This window comes from Lemur catta, chromosome 2, assembly GCF_020740605.2.
Source record: "Lemur catta isolate mLemCat1 chromosome 2, mLemCat1.pri, whole genome shotgun sequence".
Lineage (NCBI taxonomy): Eukaryota > Metazoa > Chordata > Mammalia > Primates > Lemuridae > Lemur > Lemur catta.
The window spans coordinates 45,963,414-45,990,086 of record NC_059129.1 but is presented as its reverse complement, the minus strand read 5'-3'; the positions used below and the strand labels follow the sequence as shown (position 1 = coordinate 45,990,086).

The 26,673-nt window shown below is 40.2% G+C and overlaps 1 protein-coding gene across 2 annotated transcripts; it reads left to right on the top strand.

Moving 5' to 3' along the window:
• Positions 1-5,269: 5,269 nt before the first annotated feature.
• Positions 5,270-25,882, top strand: PXT1 (peroxisomal testis enriched protein 1). 2 transcript variants are annotated; one of them, XM_045543611.1, is made up of 4 exons: positions 5,270-5,438; positions 18,951-19,075; positions 23,170-23,175; positions 24,700-25,882. In XM_045543611.1, exons 1-4 carry the CDS (start codon positions 5,270-5,272, stop codon positions 24,802-24,804), a joined length of 405 nt encoding a protein of 134 aa, XP_045399567.1. In that variant the 3' UTR covers positions 24,805-25,882. The 2 variants fall into 2 exon arrangements, 1 of the variants encoding a protein (XP_045399567.1); XR_006733493.1 differs by lacking the exons at positions 5,270-5,438; positions 23,170-23,175 and adding an exon at positions 7,378-7,427 and having other exon boundaries at positions 18,951-19,084; positions 24,700-24,765.
• Positions 25,883-26,673: the final 791 nt, after the last annotated feature.

The following is a 26,673-nucleotide window of genomic DNA, read 5'->3' as shown; positions in this document are numbered from 1 at the left end:
CAGCTATCTGAAACATTCTTTTTCCCTCCCTCTTGGCCAATTCCAAATCATCTTTTTCTTTTTTTATAGAAAAAAAGAAAAATAGAGCAAGACAGGATCTCTTCTTTTTTTTATAGAAAAAAAGAAAAATAGACATGATTTTGCCCTATTGCCCAGACTGGAGTATAGTGGCACAATCTTAGCTCACTGTAACCTCAAACTCCGGGGTTCAAGTGATCCTCCTGCCTCAGCCTCTGGAGTAGCTGGGACTACAGGCATGTCATCACACTGCATTAATTTTTTAAATTTTTTATAGAGACAGGGTCTCACCATGTTGCCCAGGCTGGTGTTGAACTCCTGGCCTCAAGCGATCCTCCCGCCTCAGTCTACAAGCATGACCCACCGTGACCAGCCCAAGTCATCTTTTAGGTCCCAACTCCAACTCCTAGATGAATCCTTCCTGACCACCCAGACTAGGTTAGGTCTCCCCCCATGATATATTCTTCTACCAACTAACATGACTCTAATTAAGTATATATGCCTGTTTCTTCTATTAGACTGTCAGCTTCATAAGGAAAGGGACCATGTCTGTCTTGTTCACTGCTATATCCCCAGTGTCTATTGCAGTGCTTGGCATTTAGTAGGGCTGTGGTCCCCAACCCCTGGGCTGAGGACTGGTACTGGTCCGTGGCCTGTTAGGAAGTGGGCTGAGCAGCAGGAGGTGAGCTGCAGGCTAACGAGCTAGTGAAGCTTCATCTGTATTTACAGTCATTCCCCATCGTTCGCCATCCCCACCCCCGACCCTGCCCCAGTCTGTGGAAACATTTCTTCCATGAAACCAGTCCTTGGTGCCAAAAAGGTTGGGGACCGCTGCAGTAGGGGATCAATATATATTATTCATTGTCAAACAACATATATTGCTTGCTATACAGATTTGTAGCTTAGTTTACAGTACCGTCACTAATAACTAGTTCGCAGAGTTCAGCATTCCTAATTATTATGATTGTTTATTTCTTATTAAGGACAAGAGCCCATGCTTCAGTGTAGTGTTTCCATAATTACATTTCCAAATTTATTTTACAATTAGCACTTTTAAAATTATAATGTACTGACAGTAATAATATTATGCACTCAGATTAACATAGTGTATAAATTTTCTATTGCTGCTGTAACAAATAACCACAAACCCAGTGGCTTAAAACAAGATGAACTTACTATCTTAGAGTTCTGAAGGTTAGAAGTGTAAATGAGTTGGGAGGGCTGCATTCCTTCTGGCGGTGAGGGGAGAAGCCATTTTCTCGCCTTTTCCAGCTTCTAGAGGCTGCCTGCATTGTTGGCTCATAGACCCTTTCTCACATGACTCTTTCCTCTGCTTCCATTGTCACACTTCCTTCTCTGACTCTGATCCTCCTGCCTCCCTCTGTGAGGACCTATGTGATTAGGTTGGGCCCAGATAATCAAGAATAATCTCCTTATCTCAAGAGCCTTAATTTAATTATATCTGCAAAGTCCAATTTGCCAGGTAAGGTAACATTCACAGGTTTTGCGGATTAGGAGGTAGACACCTTTGGGGGGCCATTATTCAGTTTACCACACATAGACAGCAAAATGTGAACCCATAGATGGATTAATTGCTGCAAGAAATGATAAAAATGGTACTTCTATATATTTTAAACTTTATATCAGAACAACCCAAAAGTAGATTAAATAATTTTATTAAGTGAAACATTTCAGAAGTATATATTGAAATAGTAAGATACTTCACATAAACCAATGATTATTAAATGGACAACATACATCAACTTAATGATTGCCTAGGCTTCTATGTGCAAGTCCACTCATGTTTTCATGAATTCTGGGATTTCCTGGTATTTTCAGGTAGACACACCACTTCTTAGAGGTAATTATCCAATTATATCATTTATAACAGTTATAATATACCATTTATAACAGTTACATAAAAGAGCATAGTCTTTTTCTTACATATGTTTTAAATAAGTTTTAGATGCAAAATACAATTAGCATTGATTATTTTGAATAAATACCTATTAATATCCTGCAGAATTGTTTAAGAAAAGTTACACTATAATAGAAGTCTACTTGGGAAAAATCAAGTCCAACATTCTTTTTTTTTTTTAAGTGATTAATTTTTCTCCTTTCTTTTCAAAGTTTTCTTGTATTGGATTTGGTTGTTATTGTTACTGCCTTTTACAATGTGCTGAATAGACATATTGTGATGCAATTACAGCAAAAATAAGCACAGGTATTCCATTTCTGCCTAATATTTTGAAAGAAATATCTTAAGGAAATTGGTAGTTAATGTTCATGCATCTTTCTAATCACTCTTCAGCATATATAGTTTAGGAAATAGTTCATCAGTTTTTCTGACACTTTTTTTCTGACAAGAAAATAAAAGGAAGTTGCACTCTTGCAAATGAACATGGCCAAGGAGAAGGACACAATAAGAGGGGATGAGATCCCCAAATAATAAGAAAACTTTAGGGATTCCTCAATATACATGATCAAACAAGGATCTATGATAATATAAAACATGTAATAATAGAGAGGACATTTCAGAATTAGTCAATTAGTCATATGTTCCAATGACAAAATGATTATGGAAACTAGTCTTAGAATTGAGAATAATTAAAGCCTTTTTGTTTTTATTGGTATTGATAAATACTGTCAATTTATTGACTGTACTAGTCTTTGAAATATCTTTTGTTGGAGAAGGGGGAGAGGACCTATTAATATTTATCTAATTAGGAACACGTCTACATTTTAGAAATAAAGCATTTTACCTGTTGTTTTTATTATTAAGTCTATAAGCTGTAGAATTGGGAGAAATAGATTTTATAACTCTTGACAGCAAAAGGTTATGGATGTTTGATAGTCAGAATTAAGTTAAACATTGAGTAAAATTATACTTGTTTGGAAGAACTATAGGATCCTTATAGACTCTTGGCAAGAAGTGTGTTTTATGTTGTTTAAAATGTAGAAGTCCAACATCCTTGATAGTTTATTTAAAAAGGCCACGGTTAGATGTTTTATTCTTAGTTATATACAATGTCATGCGAATAACTAGACAAAATGACAATTCCACAATGGGCTGATGTGTAAAGCTGTCAGCTGGCTCTTTCAGGTAAGAACCTCACCTGGTAGGTGCATCTTGATTACTAACTTTGCCCACTTAGGAATTTTAATAATTTTATCAGTTCATCCAGGGCTGATCTGGCTCTGATGTATTAGCAGGAGATCATGTCTTTTTCTCAAGAAAAAGTTTATTTGATAAATTAAGTTAAGCTCAAAAGTTTGCCTGATGAGTATAGGTAAAATGTCAGGCACTAAAAATGCCCCAAAGCCCAAATCCCTCATCCCTCAGCTCCCTCTTCTTCAATGTGGCCCAAATTACAAATTTAATCAATATATGGAAGTAACATTCTACACTGAAAAATGTGGTACATTTGAAAAATAATGGGTCAGAGTTCTACTTGATGATCTTTCTCCCCTTGGTTTGGATAGCTGAGCAAGCCATTTATTACCATTCTTTCAAAGTCATTTCTTCTCAATTCTTGCTTATTCCTCTAAAGCAATGCTGTCTAATACAGTGACCACTGGCCAAATGTGACTACTGAGCACCGGAAATTTGGCTAGTCTGAATTCAAATGTGCTGTCAGTGCAAAATACATACCAGAATTTTAAGATTTACATTAATGAGAATGTAAAATATTTCATTAATAATTTTTTTAGCCAGGTGATGTGGCTCACGCCTGTAATCCCAGCACTTTGGGAGGCTGAGGTGGGAGGATCACTCGGGGTCAGGAGTTCGAGACCAGCCTGAGCAAGAGTGAGACCCTGTCTCTACTAAAAAATAGAAAGAAATTAACCAGACAACTAAAAATATATAGAAAAAGTTAGCCGGGTATGGTGGCACATGCCTGTAGTCCCAGCTGCTCGGGAGGCTGAGGCAGGAGGATCGCTTGAGCCCAGGAGTTTGAGGTTGCTGTGAGCTGGGCTGACGCCACAGCACTCACTCTAGCCTGGGCAACAGAGCGAGACTCTGTCTCAAAAAAAATAAAAAAATAAAATAATTTTTTTATATTGATTACGTGTTGAAATGATAACATTTGGAATATATTAGATTAAATAAAATATATTACTACAGTTAATATCACTTGTTTCTTTTTCCTTTTTTTTTTTTGAGACAGAGTCTTGCTCTGTTGCCTGGGCTAGAGTGCCGTGGCGTCAGCCTAGCTCACAGCAACCTCAGACTCCTGGGCTCAAGCAATCCTACTGCCTCAGCCTCCCGAGTAGCTGGGACTACAGGCAAGAGCGAACATGCCCAGCTAACTTTTTCCATTTTAGTAGAGATGAGGTCTCACTCCTGCTCAGGATGGTCTTGAACTCCTGACCTCAGGTGATCCTCCTGCCTCCGCCTCCCAGAGTGCTAGGATTACAGGCATGAGCCACTACGCCTGGCCTTCTTTTTATTTTTTAAACGTATTATAACTATTAGAAAACTTAAAACTACATGTGAGTCACTTATTTTTATTAGAACTGATTTAAAGCTCCTAAGGGCCACCTCTATTACCTTCTTTAGTCCCTCATTATGGTCTTACCCATTCCTTTCCTTTCCAGTAGCTGCTTAGATTTAGAAGGTAGAATAGAAAGCTGAACTCTGTGGCCAAACTTTAAGTCAAGAGAATTAAATGCCCAGGAAGACAATGAAAGTCTTAATTATATTCTTCATCTTATTGGATTGGTGCTACAATATCAGGGGAAAAGGGGGAAAGAACAGAAGAATAACCTTCATCAGTGTTTGTAGACATGGACCGTGCGTGTGTGGAGGATTAAAGAGAAACTCTAAGAATGGTTCTGGGGAAGAAACACACACAGGAGGAATATGTCGTATTCACCTCCACCCCTCCCCACCTTTCTAAGTTTTGATCTAGTTTTCTTTTGGCTACACTAATTTGTCTCTCTTTTTCCGTGTGTACCAATTTAGACTCTTCCCCGATGAAATACCGGTATTAAAAGATGACAAGAACTAATGGGAGATGAGGAGGTGGGGTGGTGTAGCAGATCTAAATACCAAGCAACCTAGAAAGATGTTTAACTAAATGGAAAAAGACCTTATATATCACCCCCGTTCCACCCAAATCCATAACCCTCTTATATGTGGAATAAAGCCTGCTAATGTTAAAACATCAATATTCATCTAACATATCCCAAGTATTTTCTGACAAATGAGGAAATCCTCTGAAGACCTATTTTTCAACAGGGAAAAACCATGAAGAAAAAACATGATGGTATTGTTTATGAACCTGAGGAAGTTCTGAATCCAACCCCCAAAGTAACAAATTGTTGCAAATCACTGTGGGTAACATACAGTTTTCAGGAGGCATACATGACCCAACTTGTCAGCTCCCAGCCAGTTCCAGCCATGCCAAGGAACCCAGGTAAGATTTTATTTGTATTAAACTACGATAAATATTCTACTTAGCATGCATTTTTCTTGATATTAAGGATATAAAATTGGGCATTAAGTATATTCTTTAAAAATTAACTGTAAGAAGATAGTGGTAAATCTATCCAGCTTCTTAGGTGGTAATAGCCTAAAACTGACTGCTTCATGGTACTAAATCTCTTAGTTTCTATTAGCCATGAATCATTGATGTGACAACCAATTAAGATGATCCCAAATGGACTAAAATAGATCATATTTATCTTTTAATAAAAATTTGTCTTTAAACTTGACCTGACAACGTCTGCATTGTTAAGGCAGAGAACATTCAGATTAGGTTCCTTCTTGAATTTGCCAACATAAGAGAGAACATGAAGGAAAGATAAATTTGAAAATTTGTTTTGCAAAAATGTGTGATTCCTAAATGTTGCAGAATGCTGGAAAATTAAAGTCTTATATTGTGAAAAGCATTAAAGGGGAGCAGTTGGGATTAAATTTATGGAGTCTTACTCTTTTAGATTAAAAATATGCTAGATACCTGAAAAGAATTATTAACATTAATTTCAAACTATTATCTATTTTTAAAAGAATTACATGCCACTGAGAAAGTGGCAATTTCAAGCACCCTGATAGTTGCTTGCTACCACACCAAATATGGTATCCATTTTTCAGAAAAGACTCAATTGCCTAAAATTTTCGATTTTTATCTGTGCAGGTGTCAGCAACAATTATTTTTCAAAGCCTGAGATTCTGTCACCCAGGAACACCTTCTAGAACTTACATTTTTTGTTTTAAATGGAGATACACTTTATATACTATAGAGTTCACCCCCTTTTTTAATTTTAATTTTTTTTTTAGAGACAGGGTATCGCTCTGTCACCCTGGCTAGAGTGCAGGGGCGTCATCACAGCTCACTGCAGCCTCAAACTCCTGGGCTCAAGCGATCCTCCTGCCTCAGCCTCCCGAGTAGCTGGGACTACAGGCGCCGGCGGTGTCACCATGCCCGGCTAATTTTTCTATTTTTCGTAGAGACGGGGTTGGGCGGGTGGCGGGGAGGGTCTCAGTATTTTCCTCCGTCTGGTCTCGAACTCGGGGCTCCAGCAATCCTCCTGCCTGAGTACCAGCATTCCAGGTCTGAGCCCGCCCGCCCTTTTAAAATGCAGAACACAGTGGTTTTTAGTGTACTCACAAAGTTGTGCAATCGTCTCCACTATTCTAGAACTTGTATTAAGTATTTTATTGTAAACCTTTTCCAGTATGTTTTTACACTCACTCTACCGCTTGATCCTCAGAGATTCCTGTGAAGCTGCCCGGTATCTTCTGAGGTGCCCCGTGGGCGCTGCCACCTAAAATGCTGTCCTAATTCTTTTCTCTGTAAAAGCAGGGGCAGGGTGAAGAATTAACGCTACTACCTTCATTTATAGAATAACAGCCCACAACCTAATCTCCATATTTGTTCTCATGCCTAGAACCGTCGTTTTAGCGTCCGCCGTATGTAAAATCTTGCTTGTGACGTATTTTAGCCCGTGGGCCCCGGTGTGCACTGGGCCGCGCCTTCCCTCCCCCGGGCACCGGGGCTGCGCTTCTCCGCTTGTGCTTCACGGTGTTGCCGTGGGGGAAGTGCGGACTCGGGGGGTATGTGAGAAGGGCAGGGAATTGCTAATACGGGTGGAGAATGCCAGAGTAACCAAGCGCGGACAGCATGACGCTGGGCTGTGTGATCTGCTTCTCCGGCTCCCGGGCTCCCCGCCTCCCTGCCGCCCGCTCCCGCCAGTGGCGAGGAAAGCGCCACGCGCGCGCCGCTCCGGGCGCCAGAGCTCCGTGTGTGGCGGCCGCGCCGCCATGCGCGCTCCCCATTGGCCGCAGCCGGCCCACGTGACCTCTACCGTCTCACACGCCCGGCGGAGCGCGCGCTTTTCCAGCCACAGGAACGCCGGCGGCTGGAGCAGTGGGTCGCGTCGGGCGCGTCGCAGGCCCCGCTAAGGTACGGGAGTTTGTTTGGCTAGGAACCTGAAAAAAAACAAACCAAAAAACCCCAAGTACTGCCCAAAGTAAAACTGTTAGTGAGGAAACTTGTAATTGAGGAGTTTCGCCTCTCCCCTCAGTGGGATTTGTCCGGGACTGTGACGCAGACCGAAAATGGAAATTAGAAGCCATCACTGACTGAAAAGTGACTCGCTGAAGTCCCGACTTATCTGTTACTTTGGGGAAATCTACACGTATAAATATAACTCTTTGGAGAAAAATACATAATCTTTGTGTGAGGAATTTAAAGCCACTTTGTCTTAGCCGAGTTGAGGGGTGGGTAGCGTCCAGAGCACCATCCTAAAGACATTTAAGGGAAATTAGAGACTCCTGGGGAAACAAAGTTGAGTAAAAGCAAAAGGAGGCCCTGCCCACCATTGTTCGGGGAATGAAATGATTTGACAAAGGACAAAAATACAATAATTATTATTGTGTTTTGAGACAGAGTCTCACTCTGTTGCCCAGGCTAGAGTGCCGTGGCGTCAGCCTCGCTCACAGCAACCTCAAACTCCTGGGCTCAAGCGATCCTCCTGCCTCAGCCTCCCGAGTAGCTGGGACTACAGGCGTGTGCCACCATGCCCGGCTAGTTTTTTGTATTTTTAGTTGTTTGGCTAATTTCTTTCTATTTATAGTAGAGACGGGGGTCTCGCTCTTGCTCAGGCGGGTCTCGAACTCCTGAACTCAAACAATCCGCCCGCCTCGGCCTCCCAGAGTGCTAGGATTACAGGCGTGAGCCACCGCGCCCGGCCTACAATAATTATTGATAGAAAAAAAAGGGCAAAATAAAAAGTGTGTCTGCTCGGCGGGGCACGGTGGCTCAGGCCTGTAATCCCAGCACTCTGGGAGGCCGAGGCAGGACGATCGCTCAAGGTCGGGAGTTCGAGACCAGCCTGAGCAAGAGCGAGACCCCGCCTTTACTATAAATAGAAAGAAGTTATCTGGCCAACTAAAATATATATAGAAAAAATTAGCCGGGCATGGTGGCGCATGCCTGTAGTCCCAGCTACTCGGGAGGCTGAGGCAGGAGGATCGCTTGAGCCCAGGAGTCTGAGGTTGCTGTGAGCTAGGCTGATGCCACGGCACTCACTCTAGCCCGGGCAACAGAGACTCTGTCTCCAAAAAAAAAAAAAACGTGTGTATGTAGTATAAGTGGGATATATAATTGTGGAAACCAGTAGAGAGTTCAGTTGTTCACCTTCTTTTTCCCTTTCGAGTGCTTGGATGCTTTCTTTGCCTTTTTTTTTTTTTTTTAAATTTGTATAAGGCTAACCGACTCGCCCTCCTCTAGATGTCTACATTTTTTTTTTCATTCAAAAAATACTACGACCTCCTATATTCCAGGCATTGTGCTATGTACTGGGTGACAATAGTAAATAAAAACAGTAACTGTCCTTTCCCTCTTGGAGCATACAGGAAGCAGACAATAGTCAAATACACATATATGTATGTTTCAAGGTACAGTTTTACAGAAAACTGAAATGACAGGCAGCAGGGTTGCAATTTTGATCAAAAGGTCATATATTTTACCTAGTATTTAAGCCACCTATCTGAGAGTTTATGCTTGGCTGAGGTGAATTAATGCATTGAGACCCTGGCCCTCCCTGCTATGCCCTATCTTCTCCCACTTTGCTCTGTTGTAGGGTCCTGGAGCTCTGGGGACCATTGCCATCAGAGCTCTTTACTTTGGAACCCAAATGGGCGGCCCTGACCCTGGTCTCTAGAGGAGAAGGAGTATGTGACAGTGGAAGTGGGTGGGTACTCTCCAGTGCCCTTAGCACTCCTCCCTTGGTCTTGTCTTCTGGTCAGCTTGCAGCCCTGTTGCCCATTGTGAACGGCGGTTTTTTCTACCTGTATCACCCTATGTAGGTGGTTGCCCTTTCGTCTCAGCAGAAATGGTTCCCACTAGTTGCCCAATGTATTTAAAAGTCTGTATTTGGGTAATGGTAAACTCCTATTTTTTATTTCATCTATTTTCAGCAATATCACATGAATCCCCATTTTATAAAATGAAGATGCTAACTTCCATGTTTTCTCACCCTTCCACAGCCTGCTATTTGTCTTCTTTACTTTTTATTTTTACATGTTCAAGGTTGCTAACATTTGCATTCTGCCCTCCAGCCACAACCAGCTCTTCCATGCTTTGTCCATCAGTCCATTCTAAAAATTAAAAACCAATAAACTTGGTTTACATTATAATATCTATGTAAATAGTGTCTAACACTAGTGGTAGTAGCTAACACTTATACAATATAGGATTTATTGTATACTAAGTACTTTGTGAACATCATTGTTTAATAGTTATAATAATCTGAAGGTCCCTTTTAACAAATGGGGAAACCAAGGCACAGGGAAGTTAAGTAACTTGTCCTAGAACAGTAAATTAGAAAGTGGCTGACCTAGGACTTGAACCCTCCCCTATGGAAGGATAGGGTAAAATTTTCTTCTCTTTAGGTATAAGTTTAGGGTCCTTGACAACTGAAAAAAGAATGTACATCAAGGTCAAATACATATTTTTTATTTCTCTGTTATTTTTTTGGGGGGGGGGAGGTGATGGTCTTCAGCTCTGTTCAGTTTTCTTTTTTTCCATTTCTAATAGTGACTAATTTCAGCCACTTCAGGATCTTCCTCCTCAGCAGATGGCCTAGTCTTCTGCTCCATGTGCAAAATTGATTTCATCAGGAATAAGCACTTGAATCTTCTCCCTTGTTCCAGACTTCCTTTCATAAGCATCACATATCACATCTTACCTCGTAGCCTATCTCAAAGGAAGGGGGGCCCTCCTCCTGTTCAAAGCTAATCCTTGCACATGTTTTTATTCTCATTGCGTCAACAATTTGTACTACTCTATTTCCCATTTTCCATTGCTCCTGATCTAATTCCTCTCCTCAATCTACAAACCTGCTCAAGATTTTCAACTTAGAAAATTCCTCCAACACACTTCTTTTTCTAGCTACTGCCAGTTCTCTCATTCCTTCATCAGGGCACTCTTGGAAGAGCAGTCTACACTTATTGATGCCAAGGCTACTGTGGGAGTTCAAAGTCATGCAAAATTCCTTTCATCCCTACTGCATTTCCAATTGAATTATGTTTTCTGATACTTCAATTGTGGGTTATGCCAGGAACCCTTTTTAAAGGATCAGTTTGTCCTTGGCAAGAGACTTTGAGCCTTCCCAAGATTGATTAGTAGGCCTACTAAATTTAAGCAAATTATTTTACAGATTGTTGGGAATTAAACATTCAACCATAATATATTTGATTATGAAAGGGCATGTCCTTTGAGATGGAGCAACAACTATTGATTTTGTACTGGAAATACTTAAATATTTAAAGTGATTGAATTTAAAGCTCTAGCTAATGCCCTAAAACCTTCATAAAAAACCCCACTTTCCTCAACTAGAAGAAGTGATCACTTTGAATGTGAGATGAAGCCTTGAGTTCCGGTAAGGTGGTTTGTTCCCAAGAAAGCAAGGTATTTATTTCCAATCTGAAAACAGATGGTCCAGTGTGTGGAGAGGCCAAGACTTCCAGTACTCTCAACCTCATTTTTGACCACCTGTTGTGTCAACGTTCCAAAGGTAAAAGGTTATTCAAATACTTTCTTCAAATTCCCTTAAAGGTCTGGGATTTAGGGAGTAGTGACTACCAGCAGTAATGATTTTCCGTTGAGAATAATCACCTCTCAGTAATGAAATAAGGGACCGAGGCTGTGATTGCTTAAAATTATGCCTAGTCATACAGATAAAGGACTGCCATGTTTAACTCAGGGGAATATCCTTTTGGATGGAACTATAAAACAGTTCCTTCAGTTTAAACTGAAGCTACATTTTAATTTGCTTCACATCTGGACCATAAACTTTCTATGTAATCTTTTGTTTTCTGGGCATTCTCCTTGCATTTCCTCCCTCGCCCACATAATTTGTTATTACTATATCCTAAAATTTCCCCAAATTCTCAACTATACTATCTCTTCTATCAAGTCTCCCTTTCTACTGGGGACTTTCCTTCTACAGCTGTTCTCTTGTTCAGTCTAGTTACCTTCTAGGCCCACTGCACCATTGAGACCCTGGGACTTCCTTTCACATGGGTTGGATTCACCTTTTGCTAAGTCTCATGGCTTTTTCTTTCTTAAGTTAATCTTACTCTATTTAGTCTGTTTTTTTTTTTTTTTTGAAACAGTCTCACTCTGTCATCCTGGCTAGATGGCTAGGGCACAGTGGCATCATGATAGCTCACTGAAACCTCAAACTCCTGGGCTCAAGCAATCCTCCTGCCTCAGACTCTGGAGTAGCTGAGACTGTAGGCATGTCACCACACTGCACTAATTTTTTTTTGTAAAGACCGGTTTTGCTCTTGCTCATGCTGTTCTGGAAGTCATGAGCTCAAACAGTCCTCCCACCTCAGCCTCCCAGAGTGCTAGGATTACAGGTGTGATATTTACCGTTTTGCTGGAATACTTCAAGAAACTTCCTAACAAATTATGTATGGAAGAAAACTTCCTGAGTCCTTGCATGCTACAAATGTCTTTATTCACCTCTAACACACTATTGATAGTTTAGCTGGCACAGAATTCTAGATCTTAGATCTTAGAATTGATGAAACAATACATTACTATTCCCATTTTACAAAAGAAGAAACTGAGTCGTGGAGAAATTAAATAACTTGCCCCACATTACATAGTTAATAAGTAATATATTGGAACTTAAGCTTTCTGGCTTCAGAATTCTACCACTATGCCTGACGGCCTCTCCAGGGCTCCCAGCTGACTGGAGACTCAAATGGGGCTTAGGAGGATTCTGCTTTGGAGGGAGATGAGTTAGAGAGCTACCTCTGGCTCCATATCCCCCAAATGCCAGAATAGAGAGACCCTTAATCTGAGGCACCAATATCCATAAGGAAGCCTCTGTTTTCTCTGCAAGATTTGTTCTCTTCTATTAGAGAAGAGTGGGTTGGCTTTTTTTTCTTTCTTTCTTTCTTTCTTTCTCTTTCTTTCTTTCTTTCTTTCTTTCTTTCTTTCTTTCTTTCTTTCTTTCTTTCTTTCTTTCTTTCTTTCTTTTTCTTTCTTTCTTTTCTTCTTTCTTTCGTCTTTCTTTCTTTCTTTCTCTCTCTCCTTCCTTCCTTCCTTCCTTCCTTCCTTCCTTCCTTCCTTCCTTCCTTCCTTCCTTCCTTCCTTTCTTTCTTTCTTCTTTCTTTCTTTTCTTTTTCGTTTTTGAGACAGAGTCTCACTCTGTTGCCTAGGCTAGCTTGCTGTGGCGTCAGCCCAGCTCACCGCAGCCTCAAACTCCTGGGCTCAAGCAATCCTACTGCCTCAGCCTCCCGAGTAGCTGGGACTACAGGCATGTACCACCATGCCCAGCTAATTTTTTCTGCATATATTTTTAGTTTTCCATATAATTTCTTTCTATTTTTAGTAGAGATGGGGTCTCGCTTTTGCTCAGGCTGGTCTCGAACTCCTGAGCTCAAATGATCGACCCGCCTCAGCCTCCCAGAGTGCTAGGATTACAGACATGAGCTGCCGCACCCAGTGTTTTTTCTTTCTTTGTTTTTGCCTGAAACGTGTGCTGGGTTCAGTGAGCTGGGGGTGCCAAGGGTAGCAAGTGGTATAGTTGATCCCCATCAGACTTCCAGTTAGTGGTGTCTCTCCGTCTCCCAGCCTCTGGGTCTTGATGGGGTAGATGGGTTTCCAAGCGCTAGGATCCCCTGTAGTGGCTTCGTGGTGCTTTCTCAGCCTGGTTTGTTTGTCTGCATCTTGTCTCATCTGCTTCCTGCCTTCCAGAAGCATGTATAAATCTCTCATTTGTTGCTGACCCTGCCTCCCATTCTCCTCAATGTTGTGGCTTTATTCTTTTTTATACTATCATTTTGGTGAGGTCTTGGGGGAGATTAGGAGAGATGGCGAAGCTAGTGCATGTGAACCATAGGTCCCTAGACCCCCTTTTTAGTGAACAAAATCAGGAGTATAAAAGGATAACCATTATATGAGAAAATAAAATATTAACATTATAAGTGGCACTGGAAAAGCACTTATAAAACCTTCAGAACATATTTGCTTAAAAGCTTTTGTAAATGCAACTGAAGGGACAGCTGGTCAAAGGTCCACATAGGATTCTCAATGTACAAGATTTTTTAAAAGCTCCAACATATTGAGACCAATTAATTGCTTTACAGAAGAATTTTTCTTGCAAAAAGATTAACCATGAGGTTTTTCCAAATTCCTCACTAGTCCATTTAGACTATGCCTTTATTTTCAGAACTCTGTGTGGATATATATGTATTTTCACAACTTTTCAGTAACAGTTATGGAGTAAGATACTTTTTTCCTCTGGATATTAAAAGTTTAATACTTGGAAAATAATACAGAGTTTTTACGTTTTTATTTTGTTCATTTTGATGATCTTGTCAAAGGACTTTCACTTGCCTTCAATATATGACCAATTTAGAGCTGTGATTTAATGATTTCTTTCCTGTTTTAATGTTTCTTATAATATGGTGGTATGGCCATCTTAATGTCTGTAGGACAGGGACACCAACTCTCTTTAGTTAGCAAATATAATGTCATATATGGTTCAAGTACTGCAGAACTCTCAATCTGTTTTTGCATTCAACTTTTTTGAGGCATGGTAAAGGACTGGAACCAAAACCACAACCCACCAATATCAGGAACTTAATTTTAAAATTTCACTTTCCGAGTCTGTGCTCAAGCTGATACATAGCCAGCATATTCTCCTACACAGTTTTATCTACATTGGACAGCTCTGGACAGTGGTAATTGATATAGGTATTTATGATTATTTGTTTAGTTGCAGGGAAGAGAAACCTACTCTAGTCACCTCCAGAAAGATCTGGTTTCTGGTGAGGATGCCTATGAAAAGGAACTGAATGTGGAGGGTTCTGGCTCTGGGGGGGGGGTCAGTCTTTTTTTTTTTAAGTCTTGGTTTCTTTCTGAGTGTCTGCTCACTTCTTTTCTATCAGTGATCATCCTCTGCCTCTGCTTTAAATGTTTTCTTTCTCTTCATAATTTTCACTTGCAAGTGTCTTTAACTTATCCTGAACCCAACACAATACTGTGGCATTTGTGATCCCACTAGCAACTAATTCCCTTAGTCTCCTGAGTCTACACTGAGCAGAGAGGAAGCTGCCTAACCCTGTTCTTTTGAAACTAGGTTCTGAGTACCTGGCCAGCCAATGGACTATTTGTTCTTGGGTCAGGGGTCTATCTCTGATTCAATCAATTGTGGCCTGGGGTTGGGAAACACGCAGGAAAGAACCTGATTGCTTAGGCAATAGGACAGATTCTTCTGGAATAGGGTGTGGGCAAATCAAATAACAATCGGCAGGGACCCTAAGGTGTGTTTCAGGATTCTGAATCATCATTATCTCACTCACACACACACATACACACACACACACAATCATTATGCATGGCTTAACACTGGGGATACATTCTGAGAAATTTGTTGTTAAGCTATTTTGTCATTGTGAGAACATCATACAGTGTACTTACACAAACCTAGATGGCATAGCCTACTACACACCTAGCTTGTATGATACAGCCTATTGTTCCTAGGGTATAAACATGTATAGCAGGTTACTGTACTGAATACTGTAGGCCAATTGTAACACAATGGTAAGTATTCATGTATTTAAGCATATCTAAACATAGACAAGGTACAGTAAAAATACAGTATAAAAGATAAAAAAATACTACACCTGTCTAGGGCACTAGAGCTTGTAGGACTGGAAGTTGTTCTGGGTGAGTTAGTGGGTGAGTGGTGAGTGAATGTGAATGTCTGGGACATTACTGCACATTACTGTAGACTTTATAAACACTGTATGCTTAAGCTACATTAAATTTACAAAAACAAGTTTTTCTCCAATAATAAATTAACCTTAGCTTACTGTAACTTTTTATTTTATAAACTTTAAAATTTTTTAAAACTTTTTTTTTTTTTTTTTTGAGACAGGGTCTTGCTCTATCACCTAGACTGGAGTGCAGTGGTGTCATGATAGCTCACCATAGCCTCCAACTCCTAAGCTCAAGCCTTCCTCCTGTCTCAGCCTCCTGAGTAGCTGGGACTACAGGCATGCACCACTATACCCAGCTAATATTTTAATATTTTTAGAGATGGTGTCTTAGTATTTCCAGGCTGGTCTTGAATTCCTGGCCTCAAGCAATCCTCCCTCCTTGGCCTCCCATAGATCTAGGATTACAAGTGTGAGCCACCTTGCCCAGCTTTTTAAAAACTTGTTGACTCTTGTAATAACAACACTTAGCTTAAAATACAAACACATTGTACAGCTGTACAAAAATATTTTCTTTCTTATATCCTTATTCTAGAAGCTTTTTTCTATTTAAAACATTTTCAGTTTATTTTTTACTTTTCAAATTTTTTTGTTAAAAACTAAGATATGAACACATTAGCGTATGCCTACACTATGTCCTTCAGGGGCAGTTACATGCCTGGAGTTATCGCTTAGGATAACAGTGCCTTCTTCTGGAACACCTCTTGAAGGACCTACCTGAGGCTGTTTTACAGTTAACTTTTTTTTTTATAAGTAGAAGGAGTATACTCTAATAATGATAAAAAGTATAGTATAATAAATACATAAACCAGTAACAGACATTATCGTAATCAAGTATTATGTACTGTACGTAAATGTATGTGCTAGACATTTATACAACGGGCAGCACAGTAGGTTTGTTTACACCAACATCACCAAACACGTGAGTAATGTGTTGATGATATCACTAGGCGATAGGAATTTTTCAGCTCCGTTATAATCTTATGGGACCACAATCATATATGTGGTCCATGGTTGACTGGAAGTGTTATATGGCTCATGACTGTATTCTTATACTGTAGTTAACCAAGTAACAATGCCCATTAGTACATTTTAAAAGGAAATTTTCGGTGAGACTTAAAAGATGACTATCTTAACACCATTTTTCCTGGTCCCCTTTTTACCCCTTTAATTATTCCTTCTTAGTCATTTCTGTGGACTTTTGTTCCTCTGCCTACTGTGTAAACCACCCATCTTATCCAGAGGTTCTGTTGTCAGCTATACAACTCCCCCCTGAGATATCTACTTTCCTACATTTTTCTTGAATAAATGAGAGAATGATGACTCTTAAGTCTTAAGTTCCAACATCCTCTGTGCTTTAAATATCCAAATGCTTGCTGAGATGTCTTATAGGTACCTTAAATTTATAAATGAACTCAAATTTTGTTCTTTCTCTTTCCGCTGGCCTCCTCTGCCTTCCACACCTGCCCTCCACCCCTATTCTCTGTTGGGGCTGATGTTGCCATTTGCCTTTCCAATCTCCCAAGCCTGAAAAGTGGGAGTTTTCTCTTTTCCTTACTTTTTCCATTTAATCTATTACCAAATCCCAGCCTATTCTGTTTCTTAAATATTTATAGAATCTCTTTTCGCCATTATATCCCTGTTGGAGCTGTTTTAGTTTAGGCTCTATGCTAAAGTTAAGAGCATGGATGGGCTTTGCAGCAGACAGACCTGAGTCTAAATCCTGACTCTCACATTCAGTGGCTTTCAAACACTGGGTAAATTACTCAACCAATCTAAACCATCAATCCTCAAACTTGGCTGCACAGGGGAACCACCTGGGAAACTTAAAAAAAACATTGACACTTGGTCCAACTCCAAGAATTCTGATTTCAGTGGAATTGAGCAAGGCCTGAGCATTTGGGAGTTTTATAAAAGCTTCCCGTTTATCTCTATTGGATTAAGTCCAACCTCTTTCTGTGCCTTCTGTATTAGCTATTAGCTTTTCGCTTGCCTACTCTATTTGCTTTGTCTCCTATGGCTCCCTGCCTTTCAATAACAGCATTATTTAGAGTTTACAAAACTTCCCCTTCTCTTACCACAATCCACCCCCCTACCTTTGCTCATGTTATCCTTCTGCCTGGGATGTCCTGTTTGCCACTCCCTCCCAGTTCCACGCCCCCCCCAACCCATCTGTCTCTTCTGGCTGTTTCTTATTAATCCTTCATCCTTCAAGACTCAACTCAGATATCATCTTCTATGGGACATCTTCCTGACCCCTCTGTGCAAACCTTGCTCTTGCTGTAACATATTGAATTTCAGTTTGTGTCTCTCTCTCCCACTGGACTCTTGGAGGACAGGCCTGAAAAATCAAAGGTCCTCAAATTTTATTGAAATGAAACAGGTCCAACACAAAACTTGCTTTGTCTATGAAGCTATACTTCTACCTACTGATACTTGAGCCCAAATTTATTTCCTTCTCTGTATTCTTAAAGCACTTGAGAATTGTATTATCCCTCTTAGAACCTGTGGGTTCTAAGCAACTAAAGGACAAAAACCTTGTCTTTATTCTTTAAAGTTTCCTCAAAGCACCCAGCAAGTAGTTTACTCATGGTGTTGCTTAAAAACACTCATTGGTTGCTGGAAGCAAGTAAGGTTTCGAGGCCTCATACAAGGGCAGTGGTTAAAAGTATGAAATGGAAAAATCTATTTTAAAAAACTGTAAATATCTAGTCTTGCATATCACATACAGTAGCTACTAACCACATTTGATTATTGAGCACTTGGAATGTAGCTAGTGCAATTGAGGAGCTGAATTTTAGGTTTTATTTAATTTTAATTAAATTTAAAAACTGATACTTGATTTAATTGTTGGAAAATTTTTAAGTATGTTTGAAACAGCTTGGATTTGTGAATCTACTTTTTTAACTATCAACTTCATGAAATCTAAATACAGATCGGAGAAAAAGTTAGTACCTGAATTGAGATGTGCTATAAATATAAAATAAACTCTGGATTTCAAAGACTTAGGTATAATTTTTAAAATGTAAAATATACCATTAAAATTTTATATTGATTATGTATTAAAATGATAATATTTTAGGTATATTGGCTTAAGTAAAATAAATTACTAACATTAATTTTACCTGATTTCGCTACTAGAAAATTTAAAATTCGTTATGTGGCTTGAGTTATATTTCTGTTGGAGAGAGCTGATCTATTCCAGCGCGAGGCTTTGCTTTTTTTTTTTTTTTTTGAGACAGAGTCTTGCTCTGCCCGGGCTACAGTGCTGTGGCGTTAGCCTAGCTCACAGCAACCTCAAATTCCTCAGCTCAAGCAACCCTGCCTCAGCCTCTCGAGTAGCTGGGACTACAGGCATGCGCCACCATGCCCGGCTAATTTTTTCTCTATATATTTTTAGTTGGCCAGATAATTTCTTTCTATTTTTAGTAGAGACGGGGTCTTGCTCTTGCTCAGGCTGGTCTCAAACTCCTGAGCTCAAACGATCCTCTCGCCTCGGCCTCCCAGAGTGCTAGGATTACAGGCATGAGCCACTGCACCTGGCCAAGGCTTTGCTTTTTGTTGAATATTACAATGCCTGGATTTCAACCCTCTCATTGTCTAAGACAGTTTTAAGTGACTGGCAAAATTTACAGATAGTTAAATGGAGTTATCTCTTTTGAACTCTTTTCTGTCAATGCAGATCACAGTCTACCTTCTCAGCCCAAGGAGAGTAACGTTGGCCAGAAGCATCACCAGGAGGAAGTAATCCACAAGATGGCCATGCAGCTGAGACAAATTGGGGACAGCATGGATCATAGGATGATGGTTCAAGGGGTGAGACTTCATTTCCCTCAGCAAGGGCCTGTCAGGTGGGAGGAAACAGCAAACAAAACAGTGGCTGCCAAGTGGCTGGGATGCTCAGGAACTATCAGAACTCATGGATTAATATTGTCTGGATTACCAAACATTAGATCTAAAAGTTGTGAAGCTGAATCAAAGCCAGCATCTGATCTCACACTTGCCATTCAAACTGTGGTTTGTGGACTGGCAGCGTCAGCATCACTTGGCAGCTGGTTAGATGTGTAACTCTCAGGCCCCAGCCCACAGAGCCAGAATCAGAATGTACCTTTTTACACTTTCCCCAGGGGATTTGTGCGCCTATTAAAGTGTGAGAAAGTGCTCTACACCCTCAAAATAGGATGCATATTAGAGCCACCTGTAGAGTTTTGCAAACTACAGATGCATGGGCCCAACCCTGAGAAATTCTGATTTCATTGGTATAAGGTAAGGCCTGGGCATCTGGCATTTTAAATGCTCCTCAGGTGAATCTAACACGTAGTCAGGGAGGAGAACCTGAGCCTTCAATTGTGGTTATTTCCCTTGAACCAGCCTGAAGGTTATGATGTGAGCCCCACCCCTACCAGTTTCTTAGTTTCTCCTGATTATTATAAGAGATTATAAGGGAAAATAGGAATGACTAATGGTTACTGTTTGAAATCTTGGGGGTGATAAAATCCACAGCTAGCTTAGTTTTCCCCCAGAACAGCCTATAGTTGGCAGCAGAGAATGATCACATGGTGCTACGTGGTAGGAGGGGTGGCTGCCCCTCAGAGCCCAACTTCTTGCCCTTAAATTCACCTATCCTGTGATGATGTCTTGTTAATCACTGCAGTTGCGACCATGCTATTCACCAGCAATGCATGCTACAGCATGCATGCCTCTTTATACTCTAGTCCAAATGTGGAAAATACACAGCCTTTCCCTCAAATAAAACATCCCCCGAGACAAAACATGAATATGAGATCCCAACAATAATGCTATAAAAGCAAGAAGGAAACAAAGAGAAAAGCACAGTCTAGTGAAATATTTGATAAACCACTTTCATTCAAACAAATATTTATTGAGTGCCTGCTATATGCCAGATCAGTTCTAGACACTGGTAGCTAGAGCAGTGAGCAGGACAGAAGATGAGCCTGTGCTCATAGAACTCATAATGTAGCGGGGAGACAGATGGTAAAGCAGATGAACCATCAACAGCCTAGTCAGACACGAATGTGGGCTCAAAGCAGAATGAGGTGACACTGAGTGATGGAGAGTGACTTTGGATGTGTGGTCAGGGAAGGGCTCTCTGGGGATGTGAAATTTGAGCAGACATTGGAAATGAGGGAGCTAGCCATGGGAACACCTGGAGTTCGTTGCAGGCAGAGGAAACAGTGAGAGTGCAAAGCCTGGCCCCTACCAATCTACTTTCATTTCTTTCTTTCTTTCTTTCTTTTTTTTTTTTTTTAATAGACAGGGTCTAGCCCTATCACCCAAGCTAGACTGGGAGTGCAGTGGTGTGATCACTGTTCACTGCAACCTTGAACTCCTGGGCTTAAGTGATCCTCCCACCTTGGCCTCCCCAAATGCTAGAATTACAGGTGTGAGCCACCACGCCTGGCCCCATCAGTCTACTTTCTGTCTTTACAGATTTGCCTATTCTGGACGTTTCATATAAGAGGAATAACACAATGTGGCGTCTTTTGAGTTTGGCTTATATCACTTAACATACTGCTTTTTCAAGGTTTATCCATGTTGTAGCATGTGTCAGTACTTCATTTCTTTATATGGCTGAATATCCCTTATATGTATTAATATATGCCACATTTTGTTTATCCATTTATCAGTTGGTGGACATTTGGGTTGTTTCCACCTTTTGGCTATTAGGAATAATGATGTTATGATCATTTGTGTATAAGTTTTTGTGTAGACATGTGTTTTCGATTCTTTTGGGTACATACCTAGGAATGGAATTGCTAGGTCATATGACAACTCTGTATTTCACTTTTTTATAATTTTTTTTTTTTGAGACAGTCTCACTCTGTTGCCCTGGCGAATGCCATGGCATCAGTTTAGCTCACAGTAACCTCAAACTCCTGGGCTCAAGCAATCCTCCTGCCTCAGCCTCCCGAGTAACTGGGACTACAGGCAGTCACCACCATGCCCAGCTAATTTTTCTATTTTTACTAGAGAGAGGGTCTTGCTCTTGCTCAGGCTGGTCTTGAACTCCTGAGCTAAAGCGATCCTCCTACCTCGGCCTCCCAGAGTGTTAGGATTATAGGCATGAGCCACCACACCTGGCCTATATTTCAGTTTTTGAGGAACTTTCGGACTGTTTTTTGAAGTGGTTGCACCATTTTACATCAGGGTCCACTAGCAGTGTGTGAGGGTTCCAGTTTCTCCACATCCTTGTTAACATTTGTTATTGACTGTCTTTTTGATTCTAGCCATCTTAGTGGTTGTGAAGTGGTACCTCATTGTGGTTTTGATTTGTATTTCCCTGATGACTAATGCTCATCTTTTCATGTACTTATTGGTCATTTGTTTATCTCTTTGGAGAAATGTCCATTCATGTCCTTTGCCCATTTTTAATTGGTTTGTCTTTTTTGTTACTGAGTTGTAGGAGTCCTTTTTATATTCTAGATGTAAGTTCATTATCAGATACATGATTTGCAAATATTTTCTCACATTCTATAGGTTGTCCTTTCACTTTCTGTATAGAGTTCTTTGAAGTACAAAAGTTTTAAATTTTGTCTTATTTCAAGAGTCTAAGGGTAAGAAAAAGAAATAAAAAAGTGAAAAGGAAAATGAAAAAAATTTTGAGGAAGTTCAGTTTATCTGTTTTTTCTTTTGTTGCTAGTGCTTTTGGTGTCATATCTAAGAAATGATTGCCTAATCCAAGGTCCTAAAGATTTACACTTATATTTTCTTCTAGAAGCTTTATAGTTTTAGCTGTTAAATTTAGGTCTTTGACCCATTTGCAGTTAATTTTTGTATACATTTTGAGTCCATCTTCATTTTTTTGATGTGGGTTTCCAATTGTCCCAGCACCATTTGTTGAAAAGACTGTTCTTTCCCTGTGATTTGTCTTGGCACCCTTGTTGAAAATCAGTTGACTGTAAATGTGAAGGTTTGTTTCTGGACTCTCAATTGTATTCCATTGATCTATATCCTTATGCCTGCCCCAGCTTTTCTTGCAGGGTTTTACATAGCTAGCCTTGACCTAGACTTTTAAAGATGTCTTGTCCTGTACTACAAACTTGCATTTTAGAACACCTTTAAATAAACCACAGCACTTTAAAAAAATAATTTTTAAAATTCCCCCTAAATTTGGCTCTAAATTGCTGAAACCTTTGCTGCTTTTAAAGCAATTGTAATGGGATTTCAGATCTGGCAGGGCACATTTCTTTCATATGTACTCATCATTTGTTTACCTTTCGTACTTTGTTTAATCAAGTGATCACATTGATTCTCTAGATGCCTTCTTGCTGTTCATGTATTTATAGAAACTTTTATTCTTGCTTTTGGAACTGCCTAGCAAGAAGCTCATCAAGTTATATTTTTGTCTGCTGAATTGTTCTTGAATTGCCACATTTCTTGCTCTCTTGTTCTTTTCACTTAAGCAGGTACTCTGTTTTCAGAAGTGTTCTGTGTTTCTCAAAATAATATCTTCTATTTTGCTGTTTAGTTATGTGGGGTTTTGGTTCAAGTACCTGTTTTTTTTGTTTTGTTTTGTTTTTAACCTGGGGCATGTAATTTTTCTAAATACAAAGCATGTTTTTAAAATAGTTAGGCTTCTTATCACTCTTAGGATCTTAAATGTGCCTTTGAAATTTTTCTCCACAGGATTCTCTCCTTCTGGGTTCTGGAAACTGTTCCCTCTCTGTCTCTGCAGGCTCTAGGAGTGGTGACATACTGTTGTTACCAGGCAAGGGTGCGGCACCATCCCCTGTGGTTTCCCACTATCTTCTCTTTGTAGATAGTCTAAATAGTTTTCTTTATTTAACCCACTTCGAATTAGCCTAATTTGGGTGTGCTATCTGTCTCCTGTGGTACTTGGACAGATACAGTGATACATAGGGAATTTCTTAGTTTGTTAGAAAGAGGTGAGGAAACTAACATTTATTAAACAATTTCTTCTAGGTACTCTTTGAGACACTTTTACATGTTTTATTTAATATTGAATTTTTCCAGTAGTCCTATAAATCACTTTCATAAGTATTTCAGGAGAGCAGTTGAATTTCAAAGAGATTACACACTCTGTCTCAGGTTACTCAGCTTCTAAGTGGCAAAACTGGAATTTAAATATATGAGCATCTGAGTCTCAGTGTTCTATACTTTTTCTTGTCTGCCATGCTAAGAGGAAATTCATTCAGTTTTCCTAACTAATATCAACTATAAAAGGGGAAAAAATAATCCTTTAATGATTATCAGTTACTGACAGGACAAAGTCTAAATTCCTTAGCCTGCTGGTAGTGGTTTATCATTCATTTATTCAACTAATATTTATTGAGCACCTGCTGTATGTCAGGCTCTGTTTAAGTACTGGAGATATGGCAGTGATCAAAAGACACAAAATCCCTGATCTTAAGGAGTATAATGAGGAACACAAACAATAAACAAACAAATAACGTATGTGGTTTATCAGATAGTGATAAATGTTTTGGAGAAAAATTAAGCAAGGGAAGAGAAGAGGAATGTTGGGGGTGTTGCAATTTGCAGTAGAGATGTCTAGGGAGGGCTTCGCTGAGAAGGTGACTTCTGAGCAAAACCTTAAAAGAGGTGGTAAGCAGGGGATATGGGGGCAGGCAGGAGCAGAGGATGGGAGGCAGGAGGATAACAAAGACCCTGAGGCAGGATGTGTCTGGATGTTTGAAGGATAGCAAGGAGGCCAGTGTGGCTGAAGCTGAGTGAGGGAGAAAGTAGTAAAAGATATGGTCAGATAGTGATACAAGTGGTGGGCAGATTACTTGTTGCCCTGAGGCCACCCAAAGGACTTTTCCTCTGAGTGAGGTGGCGGCTTTGGAGAGCATTGAGCACATTTCAACAGTCCTCTGAGGTAGCTGTGTAGAGAACGGACTGCACAGGGCAGAGGCAGGGAGACCATTTGTGTCTCCTTTTCCAGAGGTTCATGTAAACTGTGGCATTTATTTACTGCTCCACAAACCTGGTGAGCAATATGTAACCTCCAGTTTTCCTAATATTCAACCTCACCTCTTAGCCCATCTACGTCATATCCATTCTTCTAGCCCCAAAGCAAACTCTCTCGCTTCTTTGAGAGGACTGAGAAAGTGTTTGAGGAAGCCAGAGGGACAGGTTCTCAGCCCTGAAGAGTACCCCACTTGCTGATGGTCAAGGTGGAAAAACACGTCCAGTGGAAAGTTTCCAAGGTGATGTGGAGGATACAGACATATGGAACAAACCTAGGGACTCTCCTTCAGCTCATACAATTGATAAAGCAACCCAAGAAGATTGTCTGCAAGATTGATTGATGAATATTTTATTTTTTGTTAAATTTCTTTTTATTTAAATTTCTGATCATCACATTCAACTCCAATGTTAAACTTCTAACTTTGGATTATTCTGTTGCTTTTTTTTTTTTTAACCTCTTTCTCTCTCTTTTTAAACAGGACCTTCAGCAGGATGGCAGAGATCCACGGGATCGTTTTATCATCTTTTTCTTTAGAAGAGTTCGGGTGTTCCTGCGCTTTTTTTTGAATAACCATTTGCTGTAAAAGGAATGTAAATGTCAAATTCTGTTTTCCTTCTATCCTCTAAGAAGCATGAATCCCACTGGGACAGATGGGAAGACACCCTTCTCCATCTTCCTCTGTTTTCACCCATCACTGTTGGTCTATGCTGTTTTGTTGGAGAACCATTTGTTCAGAGCAACGAGCTAGGAGATGTCTGCGATTGCCTCATGGTGAAGCCCAAAGAGTAATTAGGAACCCAGGAAGCCTTGCCACCCAGAAAACACCAGTGCTGTGGAGGATCTCAGTGCTCCTCATAAGGAAATCTTGAGCATTTCCTCCCATGAATAAAATACTAATAGAACCTCATCCTCAAAGCAGAAGTCACAGAAATTGGCACTTTCTCCTGGGCTTCTCCCTGGGTCCCATGTTCTCTAGTGACCTGTTGGCCCCACTCTTGTTACCCATGTCCAGATCTGCAGTGCCAGCTTCTCCTCAGCCACACTTCCCCACCTCCAGCACCCCAGTTCCAACTCCTACCCTTTCTGGAAAATGAAAGGAAACCTGTCTCTCAAACTCAAATCCAACATATGGCCCATCTGCATTTCCAGTTCCATGCCTAGAGGCCCCGCTACCACCACCACCACTGTCGGGTGTTTCCAGACACTTCTCAGGCTCTGATTCTACATTTAAGTTCTTTTCTCATTTTTTTTTCATCCTCTCACTACTCTGTGACCCCCCTTCAATCTTCTTTAACCACTTGGATTTTTTTATTATTATTATTCTACCCTGCCGTCGTCCTTTAGGCTTCCCTGCGTAATATAGGGAGTGCTTAGTCCTTGGCCAACAGTCCTGCCTTCTAGAGGAGTGCACGGCCTGAATGAGTTAGGAATTCATTACAAGGCAAAAACTTGTTAACTATTTCTTAGTGCTGGATGGTTTTGCTGTTGGTTGGTGGGCCCTTTGTCGGTTTTTATTTTCGTTACTCTCTTCTACCCTCTCTTATGCAGTTCTTTCACCTTCATTCTTCTCCTTTTACCTTTTTTGTCTACCTCAAATTCCCTCTCTTCCCCTTTTTGAAAGAATTACAAGTATTAAGAAAGTTTGTTGTTATAAATTAAAAGTTCATTGTATGCATCTTGACTTCATAGGAAAAGTGTTATTTAAAAAATAAATATTGTTATGTTATTAAGCATGAAACACCTGTGCATATTTCTTTTGTGAAGGAGGGATTCCACTTATTCCTGTTCATACTGGTTTGTAAACTTTGGTTGTACCTAGCATTGCCTTTGTCTTTCTGATGGAAAATGTCTCCATCTTTTAAGTCTTTCTCAGGCAATGCCCATTTGTTTCCATCACCACTGAGGTTATGGTTGGCTGACATGGAACAGACCCTAACGCTTCCATTTTATTTACTTTTTATTTTTTTGAATAGGTATTTATTTATGTGGTTCAAAAATCAAAACAGGCTGGGCATGGTGGTTCACGCGTATACCCTAGCACTCTGGGAGGCCAAGGTGGGAGAATGGCTTGAGGTCAGGAGTTCAAGACCAGCCTGAGCAACATGGCAAGACCCCCATCTACCAAAAATAGAAAAGTTAGCCAGGCAAGTTAGTGTAGGCCTGTAGTCCCAGCTACTTGGGAGGCTGAGGCAGAAGGATCACTAGAGCCCAGGAGAGGTTGCAGTGAGCTATGATGATGCCACTACACTCTAGCTGGGGTGACAGAGTGAGACTCTCAAAAAAATAAAAACATAATAGGGTTTATAGTGAAAACCCTGTCTCTTATTTTCTACTCTGAATTCCAGTTATGTTTATGGTTTGTTATGTATCCTTCCAGAGTTTGTATAAATAATATACACACATATATATATATCATGTAATACTATTCTGTACCTTGATTTTTTTTTTTTTT